This window comes from Salmo salar, unplaced genomic scaffold (assembly GCF_905237065.1).
Source record: "Salmo salar unplaced genomic scaffold, Ssal_v3.1, whole genome shotgun sequence".
In the NCBI taxonomy this organism is placed as follows: domain Eukaryota; kingdom Metazoa; phylum Chordata; class Actinopteri; order Salmoniformes; family Salmonidae; genus Salmo; species Salmo salar.
In genome coordinates, this window is record NW_025547842.1 from 51012 (window position 1) to 62732 (window position 11721).

At 44.4% G+C, this 11721-nt stretch overlaps 1 protein-coding gene across 3 annotated transcripts; it reads right to left on the reverse strand.

The window, feature by feature from the left end:
* Positions 1–2566: 2566 nt before the first annotated feature.
* LOC106562680 (zymogen granule membrane protein 16-like) lies at positions 2567–10999 on the reverse strand. 3 transcript variants are annotated; one of them, XM_014127661.2, is made up of 5 exons: positions 10805–10999; positions 10474–10495; positions 10275–10327; positions 3956–4124; positions 2567–3571 (listed from the first exon to the last, which is right to left on the reverse strand). In XM_014127661.2, exons 3-5 carry the CDS (start codon positions 10324–10326, stop codon positions 3202–3204), a joined length of 591 nt encoding a protein of 196 aa, XP_013983136.1. In that variant the 5' UTR covers position 10327; positions 10474–10495; positions 10805–10999; the 3' UTR covers positions 2567–3201. The 3 variants fall into 3 exon arrangements, with proteins under 3 accessions (XP_013983136.1, XP_013983137.1, XP_045567601.1); XM_014127662.2 differs by having other exon boundaries at positions 10809–10961; XM_045711645.1 differs by lacking the exons at positions 10474–10495; positions 10805–10999 and having other exon boundaries at positions 10275–10345.
* Between the last annotated feature and the right edge of the window lie 722 nt (positions 11000–11721).

The window sequence follows — 11721 nt, forward strand, 5'->3', positions numbered from 1 at the left end:
GTGCTTTTCTGCAGGAGGGACTGGTGCACTTCACAAAATAGATGGAATCATGAGGACAGAAAATTATGTGATATATTGAAGCAACATCTCAAGACATCAGTCAGGAAGTTAAAGCTTGGTCTCAAATGGGTCTTCCAAATGGACAATGATCCCAAGCATACTTCCAAAGTTGTGGCAAAATGGCTTAAGGACAACAAAGTCAAGGTATTGGAGTGGCCATCACAAAGCCCTGACCTCAATCCTATAGAAAATTTGTGGGCAGAATTGAAAAAGTGTGTGCGAGCAAGGAGGCCTACAAACCTGAGTCAGTTACACCAGCTCTGTCAGGAGGAATGGGCCAAAATTCACCCAACTTATTGTGGGAAGCTTGTGGAAGGCTACCCAAAACGTTTGACCCAAGTTAAACAATTTAAAGGCAATGCTACCAAATACTAATTGAGTGTATGTAAACTTCTGACCCACTGGGAATGTGATGAAAGAAATAAAAGCTAAAATCAATGACATTTCACATTCTTAAAATAAAGTGGTGATCCTAACTGACCTAAGACAGGGAATTTTTACTAGAATTAAATGTCAGGAATTGTGAAAAAACTGAGTTTAAATGTAGTTGGCTAAGGTGTATGTAAACTTCTGACTTCATCTGTACGTTCCAGACATTATCGTTGTGTTGGATAGTAGCGCTGGGAATTGCCAGGGACCTCACGATACGATGTTATCACAATACTTAGGTGCTGATATGATATGTATTATGATTCTCACAATTCTACATGTATTACGATTTTACACAGTAATTTTATTGTGATTCGATGTTCCAAATATATTGCTCACTATATGTGTCTGGCAGAGAGAATAGAAAGCATGAGAAAGTAATGGAAATAAAATTGCCATAAAAAAATGTGCTTCTTATTTTAAATGAAAATGATGAACAGTCTATGAAGGAGTTTTAGTGCAGGGACAGCCAACTAGCACAACAATAATTGTGTGATATTGTTGATGCGATACGACACGATATATCGTCGAAAAATAATATCCCGATATGTAACTATGGATTTTTTTCTCCTTCATTACTTATTGACACCATTGAGGTAGGGTTTGTTAAAATGACAGATTAGCTTATTGTACGCTCTGGTCACTACTGTATGTATTTTCTGATCATATTACTCCAGTGCTAGCCTCTCTACACTGGTTTCCTGTTAAGGCAAGGGCTGGTTTCAAGGTTTTACTGCCAACCTACAAAGCATTACATGGGCTTGCTCCTACCTATCTTTCCGATTTGGTCCTGCCGTACATTAACATTTTAGTCATTTAGCAGACACTCTTATCCAGAGCGACTTACAGTAGTGAATACATACATTTCATACCATTTCATGAATAAAAAAAAATAAATTGTACTGGCCCCCAGTGGGAATCGAACCCACAACCCTGGCGTTGCACACACCATGCTGGCGTTGCAAACACCATGCTCTACCAACTGAGCCACAGCGAACATACCTACATGTACGCTACGGTCACAAGACGCAGGACTCCTTATTGTCCCGAGAATTTCTAAGCAAACAGCTGGAGGCAGGGCTTTCTCCTATAGAGCTCCATTTTTATGGAATGGACCAGGAGTGTGAAGGTGAACGGAAAGGCACTGGAGCAACGAGCCTGTCCGGTTCCCCTCTCTCCACTGGGATTCTCTGCCTCTAACCCTATTACAGGGGCTGAGTCACTGGCTTACTGGTGCTCTTTCATGCCGTCCCTAGGAGGGGTGCGTCACTTGAGTGGCTTGAGTCACTGACGTGATCTTCCTGTCTGGGTTGGCGCCTCCTCTTGGGTTGTGCCGTGGCAGAGATCTTTGTGGGCTATACTCAGCCTTGTCTCAGGATGGTAAGTTGGTGGTTGAAGATATCCCTCTAGTGGTGTGAGGGCTGTGCTTTGGCAAAGTGGGTGGGGTTATATCCTGCCTGTTTGGCCCTGTCTGGGGGTATTGTCGGATGGGGCCACAGTGTCTCCCGACCCCTCCTGTCTCAGCCTCCAGTATTTATGCAGCAGTAGTTTATGTGTCGGGGGACACATAAGTATCCTGTCTTATCCTGTGTGAATAAGTATTTTTCTCTCTCTCTCTCTCTCTCTCGATGTGCTACTTGCCCCAGACCTGCGTTTTCAACTCTCTAGAGACAGCAGGAGCGGTAGAGATACTCTGAATGATCGGCTATGAAAAGCCAACTGACATTTACTCCTGAGGTGCTGATCTGTTGCACCCTCGACAACCACTGTAATTATTATTATTTGACCCTGTTGGTCATCTATGAACATTTGAACGTCTAATCTCCACCCGGCAAAGCCAGAAGAGGACTGGCCACCCCTCATAGCCGGGATCCTCTCTAGGTTTCTTCCTAGGTTCTGGCCTTTCTAGGGAGTTTTTCCTAGCCACCGTGCTTCTACACCTGCATTGCTTGCTGTTTGGGGTTTTAGGCTGGGTTTCTGTACTGTACTTTGAGAAATCAGCTGATGTAAGAAGGGCTTTATAAATACATTTGATTTGATTTGATCCTATCAAAAGGAACACAATGAAATATAATGATTAAAGATATGCTTTTTATTAAAATGTCCATAAGCAGATGTAGCAGAAAAGGAACAACAAATAACAAATGCAGCGTGTATAAAATAGTGAAGGTGAAGTACCCTGAGACGCTATTATCTCCCCATAATATTTGATTGTTCAATTAATCAAAGACATAATTAATCCTTTAAATTCCATATGATTCTTTTATTTATTGTGATAAATTGTGATAACCTCAAATGATGTGTAACAACGCATGTGGTCTGTGACCGACGCTGACAGGACTGCTGTAATATTCCTATCTGATGGGTGCTTCATGAGAATTTACACTGAATGAATTTGAATGTTTAGAAGTATTCTTGTACTGCTTCAAGTGAGGGATCACTTTAAAAATTCTTCCAAAATATTTGAAACATTCAAATTCATTCAGTTTCAATTCTCATGAAGCACCCATCAGATAGTGATATGAAAAACAGTTCTGTCAGCATCTATGTCAATCATCCGTCCAAACATATAGGGTCAGTTTCCTGGACCCAGATTAAGTCACTCCTGGACTAAAAAGCATGTTGAATGGAGAATCTCCATTGAAAGTAACTAGTCCAGGACTAGGCTTAATCTGTATCCGGGATACCATCCCAAAGAGCAAGACATACTTTTTAGGAGTAAGTAGGAGTTACTGTTTCCAGTGCTGTATCCAGAGTACTGTTTCCAGCCCGTTCCATGTACACCAATCCCCAGTGGGCTCCGATGGAGGTGATCCCGGCACCGTTGAAGCGACCGCTGAGCAGCCTCAGCTCATTTCCCATGTTGGCTGGGTAGAAGTTGAAGGAGACTTGGCTAGGCTGGCCGGCTGACAGAGTGCGCCCCATGTTGGTGGTTAACACCAGGTAGCAGATGTAGTCTGCTGGGTTGTACTTCCCAGACACCTCGACGATGGCCTCATCATTAAACAGCTCCATCTCCTGCTTTTCACCCCCTTCACGACCAAACACAGGGGACCAGGTGGAGCCGTATCTCAGCTGGAACCTAAAACAGAGGAAGCTTTTCACGTTGGTTGTGTTTTGATAAGGCACATTCAGACCGAGAGAGCATGTAGCGTCAGAGAATATCAAGGAATGACACTTTACATTGTACTCTGGGTTAGATAAGATAACAATATTGTCTGGTCATGTACTGAATATGTAATTTACACAACAATTAAATAAAGAAAGAAAGAAAGAAAGAAAGAAAGAAAGAAAGAAAGAAAGAAAGAAAGAAAGAAAGAAAGAAAGAAAGAAAGAAAGAAAGAAAGAAAGAAAAAAAGAAAGTGTGTCTGTTGGGTAGTGTAGTTTGACTGAGTCAGTGGTGTCTGTTGGGTAGTGTAGTTGGACTGAGTCAGTGGTGTCTGTTCATGGGTCAGGGTCTGCTCACCCGCTGATGTAGGCGATGCTGTTGTAGTAGTAGTAGTAGTAGTAGTAGTAGTAGTTGTTGTTGGTCTCCCACACTCTGACTCCTGTGATGTGTCCCTCACCGTAGGAAGCAAATGGGGTGCCACCTCCTTGACCCACCGCAGAGGAATACGAGTACGGATCTTTGATGGCTAAAATAACATGGGAAATATGTTTACTATATTAATAATTCTATTTTTCTAGCTGCCACCGATCCACGTTTCTTTTTCCATTTGTTATGTCTTGATTGTTCACACCTGGTTCCCATTACATTACTATTATTTCCCTATTTAACCCTCTGGTTCTCATTATGTTTTGTGCGTGATTGTTTCCTGGTTTTTGTGTTAGGGTTTGTTATCCCTGCGTGGATTTATTGGCTGATTCTTTTTCCGAGTAAAGTACGTTATTTTACTCAGTTTTGTGTCCTGCGCCTGACTCCGTCCTCACCTCTGCACAACTGACACTTGACAGAATCACGCACCTTTTTTTATGGAGTCAGCAGGTGCACCCAGTCCTCCGGTACCAGTGGAGGAACGCGTCCAGCAGCACGCGATGATGCTCCAACATCTTGGCACAGCCATGGATTGCGTGCTGCTCACCATGGAGCAATGGGAAAAAGGGGTTTTTCCCACATCCCCATCAACTTCACTCCAACCCACACCACAACCCACACCGCTGTCCACCCCTCCGTCACCTGGACCCAGTGGGATTCGGCTCTCGCTCCCGAGCGCTTATGATGGGACGGCTGCCGGGTGCCAGGGGTTCCTGCTCCAGTTGGAGCCCTACCTGGCGACCATCCACCCGGCTCCCTCGGGATACTAGAGCGTGTCCACCCTCATCTCCTGTCTGTCGGGGAAGGCGCTTGAGTGGGCCAACGCGGAATGGGGAAGTATAGAAGCAACGTTGGTCCGCTATGAGGATTTCACCCGTCGCTTCCGGGCGGTCTTCGATCATCCACCTGAGGGGAGAGCAGCGGGGGAACGCTTGTTCCATCTCAGACAGGGGATGAGGAGCACACAGGAATTCGCACTGGACTTCAGGACCCTGGCTGCCAGCGCAGGATGGAATGAGAGGGCCCTGATTGACCATTACCGATGTAGACTACGTGAGGACGTTCATCGGGAGCTGGCCTGCAGGGACACCACCCTTACCCCCGACCATCTGGTGGATTTATGCATCCGGCTGGATAACCTGTTGGCCACCCGCGGACGTCCGGATCGGGGTCCGTCCATTCCATCCCCCAGCGCCTCCTGCACTACCTGTGGCCGCAGAGGACACACTGCTGGTCGGTGCTGGAGAGGTTCCCCAGGAAGTCGAGGCAGCAGGCAGGGCACTGGTGTATCATCCCAGGTGAGTATGCACCCAACTCACCCAGAGCTTCCTTTTGCGCACATGTATATATCTATAGAATTTCCTGAGTTTTCCCCGCATTCCCAGCATAAGGCGCTAGTAGATTCAGGCGCAGCTGGGAACTTTATTGACCGTTCATTTGTTCGTAGATTAGGGATCCCTATTGTTCCTGTTGATGTGCCCTTCCCTGTACATTCCTTAGATAGTCATCCTTTAGGGTCGGGTCTGATTAGGGAGGTCACAACTCCACTATGTATGATAATGCAGGAGGGTCATGAGGAGAGAATTAGTCTCTTCCTGATAGATTCTCCTGCGTTTCCTGTGGTGTTGGGGTTTCCCTGGTTGGCCCATCATGACTCGTGGCAACAGAGGGCTCGCAAGGTATGGTCACGTCAGTGTTCAGGGAGGTGTATAGGTGTTTCCATAGGTGCAACTACGGTGGAGAGTCCAAACCAGGTCTCCACCATGCACATCCCCCCTGAATATGCTGATTTGGGGCGACTCAACTACCACCCCATCGACGGAGGGATTGTGTGATAAATCTCCTGGTAGATGCAGCACTTCCCAGGAGTCATGTGTATCCTCTGTCACAGGAGGAGACGGCGGCTATGGAAACATGTCACCGAATCTCTGGGACAGGGATACATTTGGCCTTCCACTTCACCTGCCTCCTCAAGTTTCTTTTTTGTGAAGAAGAAGGATGGAGGTTTACGCCTGTGCATTGACTATAGAGGTTTAAATAAGATCATGGTGAAGTATATTTACCCTCTGCCTCTCATAGCCAGTGTGACTGAGTCATTGCATGGGGCGCGCTTCTTCACCAAATTGGATCTCAGGAGTGCTTACAACCTGGTTCGTATCCGGGAGGGGGATGAGTGCAAGACGGCATTTAGTACCACCTCTGTGCACTATGAGTACCTCGTCATGCCGTACGGGTTGATAAATGCTCCATCCGTCTTCCAATCCTTTGTAGACAAGATTTTCAGGGACCTGCACGGGCAGGGTGTAGTGGTGTATATAGATGACATTCTAATATACTCCGCTACACGCGCCGAGCATGTGTCTCTGGTGCGCAAGGTGCTTGGTCGACTGTTGGAACATGACCTGTACGTTAAGGCTGCGAAATGTCTGTTCTTCCAACAGTCCGTCTCCTTCCTAGGGTATCGCCTGTCCGAGTCAGCGATGGAGATGAAGAATGACTGCATTTCAGCCGTGCGTAATTGACCGACTCCAACCACGGTAAAGGAGGTGCAGCGGTTCTTAGGGTTTGCCAACTACTACTGGAAGTTTATACGGGGCTTTGGTCAGGTAGTGGCTCCCATTACCTCTTTGCTGAAAGGGGGACCGGTGCGACTGCAGTGGTCAGCTGGGGCGGACAGGGCTTTTGGTCACCTGAAGGCTCTGTTTACCTCGGCTCCTGTGTTGGCTCATCCTGATCACTCCTTAGCGTTCATAGTAGAGGTGGACGCGTCCGAGGCTGGGATAGGAGCTGTGCTGTCTCAGCGCTCGGGTACGCCACCTAAAACTGCACCCCTGTGCGTTCTTTTCGAAGAAGCTCAGCCCAGCGGAGCAAAACTATGATGTGGGGGACCAGGAGCTGTTGGCTGTTGTCGGGGCTCTGAAAGCGTGGAGGCATTTTCTTGAGGGGGCTAAACACCATTTTCTCATTTGGACTGACCACTGTCGTGTCTTTGGGATCATTAAAACGGAAGACATGTTTATCAAATAACTCTCTGTGATTATTATTACGCGATTAAACTGATTAATCGTGTAAATGTAATTAACTAGGAGGTCGGGGCATCAAGGAAAATATTCAGATTACAAAGTTATAATTTTCCTAATATAACTTTCAGATATCATACTATCTGATCTGAGTCTTCTGATTAATGATGTGTTATTTACCTCACGTCAGTCTCATTCCAAACGTTGTAAATTGTTGGTTATCTGCACGAACCCAGTTTTCACTATGAGTCATCCATACATCAATTGTCTTAAAATCGTTTATTTACTAATATAAGTAATTCACAGAAATGCATAACAATACAGATATGGTTACAAGGAAATGATAGGAGAATGTGCCCTAGTGGGCTAAACCGGCATGGCGGCTTGTTACACAAAGAAAGGGGTTTGGGCTTGAATGAAAGAGCGGGAAGATTGAGTAACCAAGAAAGCAGCTATGCTATCGTAAATACATTATCGTATGCATTCTAAATTACCGCCCATTTGGAAAAGGAAAATGCAATAAATATTTACTCTGAGCTGCGCTTTGGTAGGTTGGTCGTAGATGCTGGCCGTGTTGGCCAACAGAGATCTTCCTGTCCTCGGAAGAATATCACTGGTGGTAAAACGGATACGTTGTAGTATCTTCGTTGTGTGTTAGACTGGATACGTCGTCTGTCCTTTCCTAGCCCACGTCTACAGCGGCCGCTGCTAAGTATCACTTCTGTAGTGAATAAGGGTTCAAAGTTCATACCATTCGCAACCAAAACTCACGCTGAGGTTGGCTTAGTTCTGTACTTGACATGTTTGTCCTTTTAACGCAGAGGCTGCAGACCGCACGTACCCGGAACAGACTTGGTTACATTTCGTCACTGACTTATATAGTGGCGAGGGGTAGAAGGGTGTGTTTCATCGTTTATAACCCCTGTCTCTTCACAGGGGCGGGCCACTGATTGGTCAGGGCTCTTTCCTTATGAAATCCCAATTCTCTCATTTGGAAGCTAAAATTACATTTAATCTCCTAACAAACAGTTTCAATATCAAACATTTAAATTGCACAACAATTCCATGTGAATCTGATAACTAAAATGTGTAGACTTTCCCAGGTACAGTTTATGTCGTCCTGTCATCAGTCATAATGTCTCAGATGACAACCGAACTGACATTCATACTCATTAAGTACCTGGTAAATATGGTTCCTTCCCCCCCCACTTGTTTGATGTTCCCAGACTCTCTATATTTAACCTCTCTAGGGTAGGGGCAGTATTTTCACGGCCGGATGAAAAACGTACCCAAATTAAACGGCCTACTACTCGGGCCCAGGAACGAGAATATGCATATTATTAGTAGATTTGGATAGAAAACACTCTGAAGTTTCTATGATGTCTGTGAGTATAACAGAACTCATATGGCAGGCAAAAACTTGAGAAAAATCTAACCAGGAAGGGAGAATTCTGGTGCTTGTAGTCCTTTCAAGTCATTGCCTATCGAACACTCAGTGACTTAGGGTTCATTTTGCACTTCCTAAGGCTTCCACTACATGTCAACAGTCTTTAGAAAGTTGGTTGAGGCGTCTATGATGAACAGAGAGCGAACAGAGGAAGTTGGAAGTTGTTGACTCAGGAAGGTACTGGCGTTCATTGGCGCGCATTCACGTGAGAGTTAGCTGTGTTCCAAAATGTTTTTCAAGACAATGGAATCGTCCGGTTGGAATATTATTGAAGTTCTAAGTGATAAAGGCCCTAAAGATTGATGCTATACAACGTTTGACATGTTTGAACGAACGTAAATAGAACATTTTTTACTTTTCGTCGTGACATTTTCCGCGCTTCCTACACTTGGAGTAGCTTACTGAATGCGCTAACAACAAGGACCTATTTGGACATAAATTATGGACTTTATCGAACAAAGCAACATTTATTGTGGACCTGGGATTCCTGGAAGTGCCTTCTGATGAAGATCATCAAAGGTAAGTGAATATTTCTAATGCTATTTATGATTTTAGATGACTCCAAAATGGCGGGTATCTGTATTGCCTAGTGTATTTTTCTGAGCACAGTACTCAGATTATTGCAAAGTGTGCTTTCCCCGTGAAGCTTTTTTGAAATCTGTCACAGCGTTTGCATAAAGGAGATGTTCATCTATAATTCTTTGAATAACAGTTTAATATTTTATCAACGTTTATGGTGAGTATTTTTGTAAATTGTTGTGCTGCTCCACCGGCAGTATTGGAGGCAAAATATTTTCTGAACATCACGCACCAATGTAAAATGGAGTTTATGGATATAAATATGAACTTTATCAAACAAAAAATGCATGTATTGTCTAACATGAGGTCCTTGGAGTGTCATCTGATGAAGATCGTCAAAGGTTAGTGCATAATTTTAGCTGGTTTTCTGTTTTTTGTGATGCCTGTCCTTGCTAGGAAAATGGCTGTGTGCTTTTTCTTGTGTTGGAACTGTCCTAACATAATCTAACTTTATGCTTTCGCCATAAAGCCTTTTTGAAATCGGACAATGTGGTTACATTAAGGAGACGTGTACCTTTAAAATGGTGTAAAATAGTCCTTTGTTTGAAAACTTTGAATTATGACATTTTGTGGTTTTTAATTTGGTGCTCTGATTTTTCACTGGCTGTTGAAAAGTGTGAACCGTGGGTGGCGTCCCACCTGCCCAAGAGAGGTTAACAAAGGCTATTCAAATGTCCTTCAGTAGGGTCAGAGAGAGAGGGGAAGGGAGAAAGGTATTTATGGGGGGTAAACCCATAAACCTTTCTCACAGGCCAACGTCATGACACCACCGCAATCTGGAGTACATCTGGGCCAGCGAGGAGAATGAATCCTCGCCAGGCAAGGTGGGCCATGTTTTTCACCCGTTTTGTGTTCACTCTATCCTACAGACCAGGTTCCCAGAACGCCAAGGCAGACACACTGTCTCGGATATATGACACAGAGGAGCGGTCCACGGATCCCACTCCCATAATTCCTGCTTCTTGCCTGTTGGCACCGGTTGTATGGGAGGTTGACGCGGACATCGAGCGGGCGTTACGTGCGGAGCCCACTCCCCCCCAGTGTCCAGTTGGACGTAAGTGGGAGGGAGTGGGATTTATTGGCTGATTATTTTTCAGAGTAAAGTACGTTATTTTACTCACCTCTGCACAACTGACACTTGACATGGTGAAAGCACAAAAGCTATTTTATCATTATAATTCAGAATTGTTTTTTAATTACTCACGCATTGCCAAGCAGCTAGCCAAGAACACTGTGACAACCAGGATTGAGAACATTCTGCAAAAGGGAGGCATCATTACTTAAGACCTTTAATTTCAGTCAGTTTCACTCTCACTCCATTTCACTTTAAATGGTAAAACTTGAAATAATGTAGTTAATAATGTTTTTCATAGTAGTTTGTCAAAACAACTAAGTCCTTTTACCTGTCAGGTCAACCAGTGTTTCCTAGGAGGGAAAAGAAAATAACCTTTTGAATTGTGACGTAACAAACAACAAACCATTCTTGAATGTGAAATGTTATAAAACAGCTCTAAAAAGTTGAACCTAATCTTGTTTACTACAATCACTATTGTAGTGCTAAGCTACTGTCACATTCAAAATAATGTCAGATCATTGAATCTAAATTTAGAGGCAAAAGGGCCAACATGTTTGTGCCCAAGTACCAAGAGATAATGAGTATTAACTTCATAATATTTCCCACACCAGTATCATGCATTGAATACAAGTTTTCTATTTAGTTAGTTGTGTAGTTACCCACAGTGCTATCTTGAGATGTGTGTGAAAACCTGTGAAAGCTTGTTATCTCTGTCTCTGCAAGGTCCTTCTAGTCTACTGCTTCCTCTTAGAACTGCATTTATACCTGCTGAACATTCCATCAGCTCTAGATGGAAGGAGCATGACAAAGAACACCTTTAGTCAGTCACTATAGAGAAGTCAGACATTGTTTTCTAATTGGTCGAGGCTACTTTGGGAGGGGAGTACCAAGGAAATACTAGAAGGAAACAAGCATCTTTCTGGTAAGAAGAAGGGCGGGGGTGTATGACTTATGATTAGCGAGACGTGGTGTGATCATAACAACATACAGGAACTCAAGTCCTTCTGTTCACCCGACTTAGAATTCCTCACAATCAAATGCCGACCGCATTATCTACCTAGAGAATTCTCTTCGATTATAATCACAGCCGCATATATCCCCCCTAAGCAGACACATCGATGGCCCTGAAACGAACTTCATTTGACTCTATGTAAACTGGAAACCACGTATACTGAGGCTGCTTTTATTGTAGCTGGGGATTTTAACAAGGCTAATCTGAAAACAAGGCTCCCTAAATTCTATCAGCATATCGATTGCGCTACCAGGGCTGGCAAAAACCCTAGATCATTGCTATTCTAACTTCCGTGACGCATAAGGCCCTCCCCGCCCTCCTTTCGGAAAAGCTGACCACGACTCCATTTTGTTGCTTCCAGCCTATAGACAGAAACTAAAACAGGAAGCTCCCGCACTCAGGTCTGTTCAACACTGGTCCGACCAATCGGATTCCACTCTTCAAGATTGCTTCGATCACGTGGACTGGGATATGTTCCGCATTGCGGCGAACAACTACATTGACAAATACGCTGAGTCGGTGAGTGGGTTTATTACCAAGTGCATCGGTGATGTTGTACCCACA

Coding starts and splice junctions, on each gene's coding strand:
- LOC106562680 (XM_045711645.1), bottom strand. CDS start 10,344: ATGCCTCCCTTTTGCAGAATGTTCTCAATCCTGGTTGTCACAGTGTTC. Junction 4,125..10,274: donor GGCTAGCTGCTTGGCAATGC/GTGAGTAATTAA, acceptor ATGTTATTTTAG/CCATCAAAGATCCGTACTCG. Junction 3,572..3,955: donor AGCATCGCCTACATCAGCGG/GTGAGCAGACCC, acceptor CCTCTGTTTTAG/GTTCCAGCTGAGATACGGCT.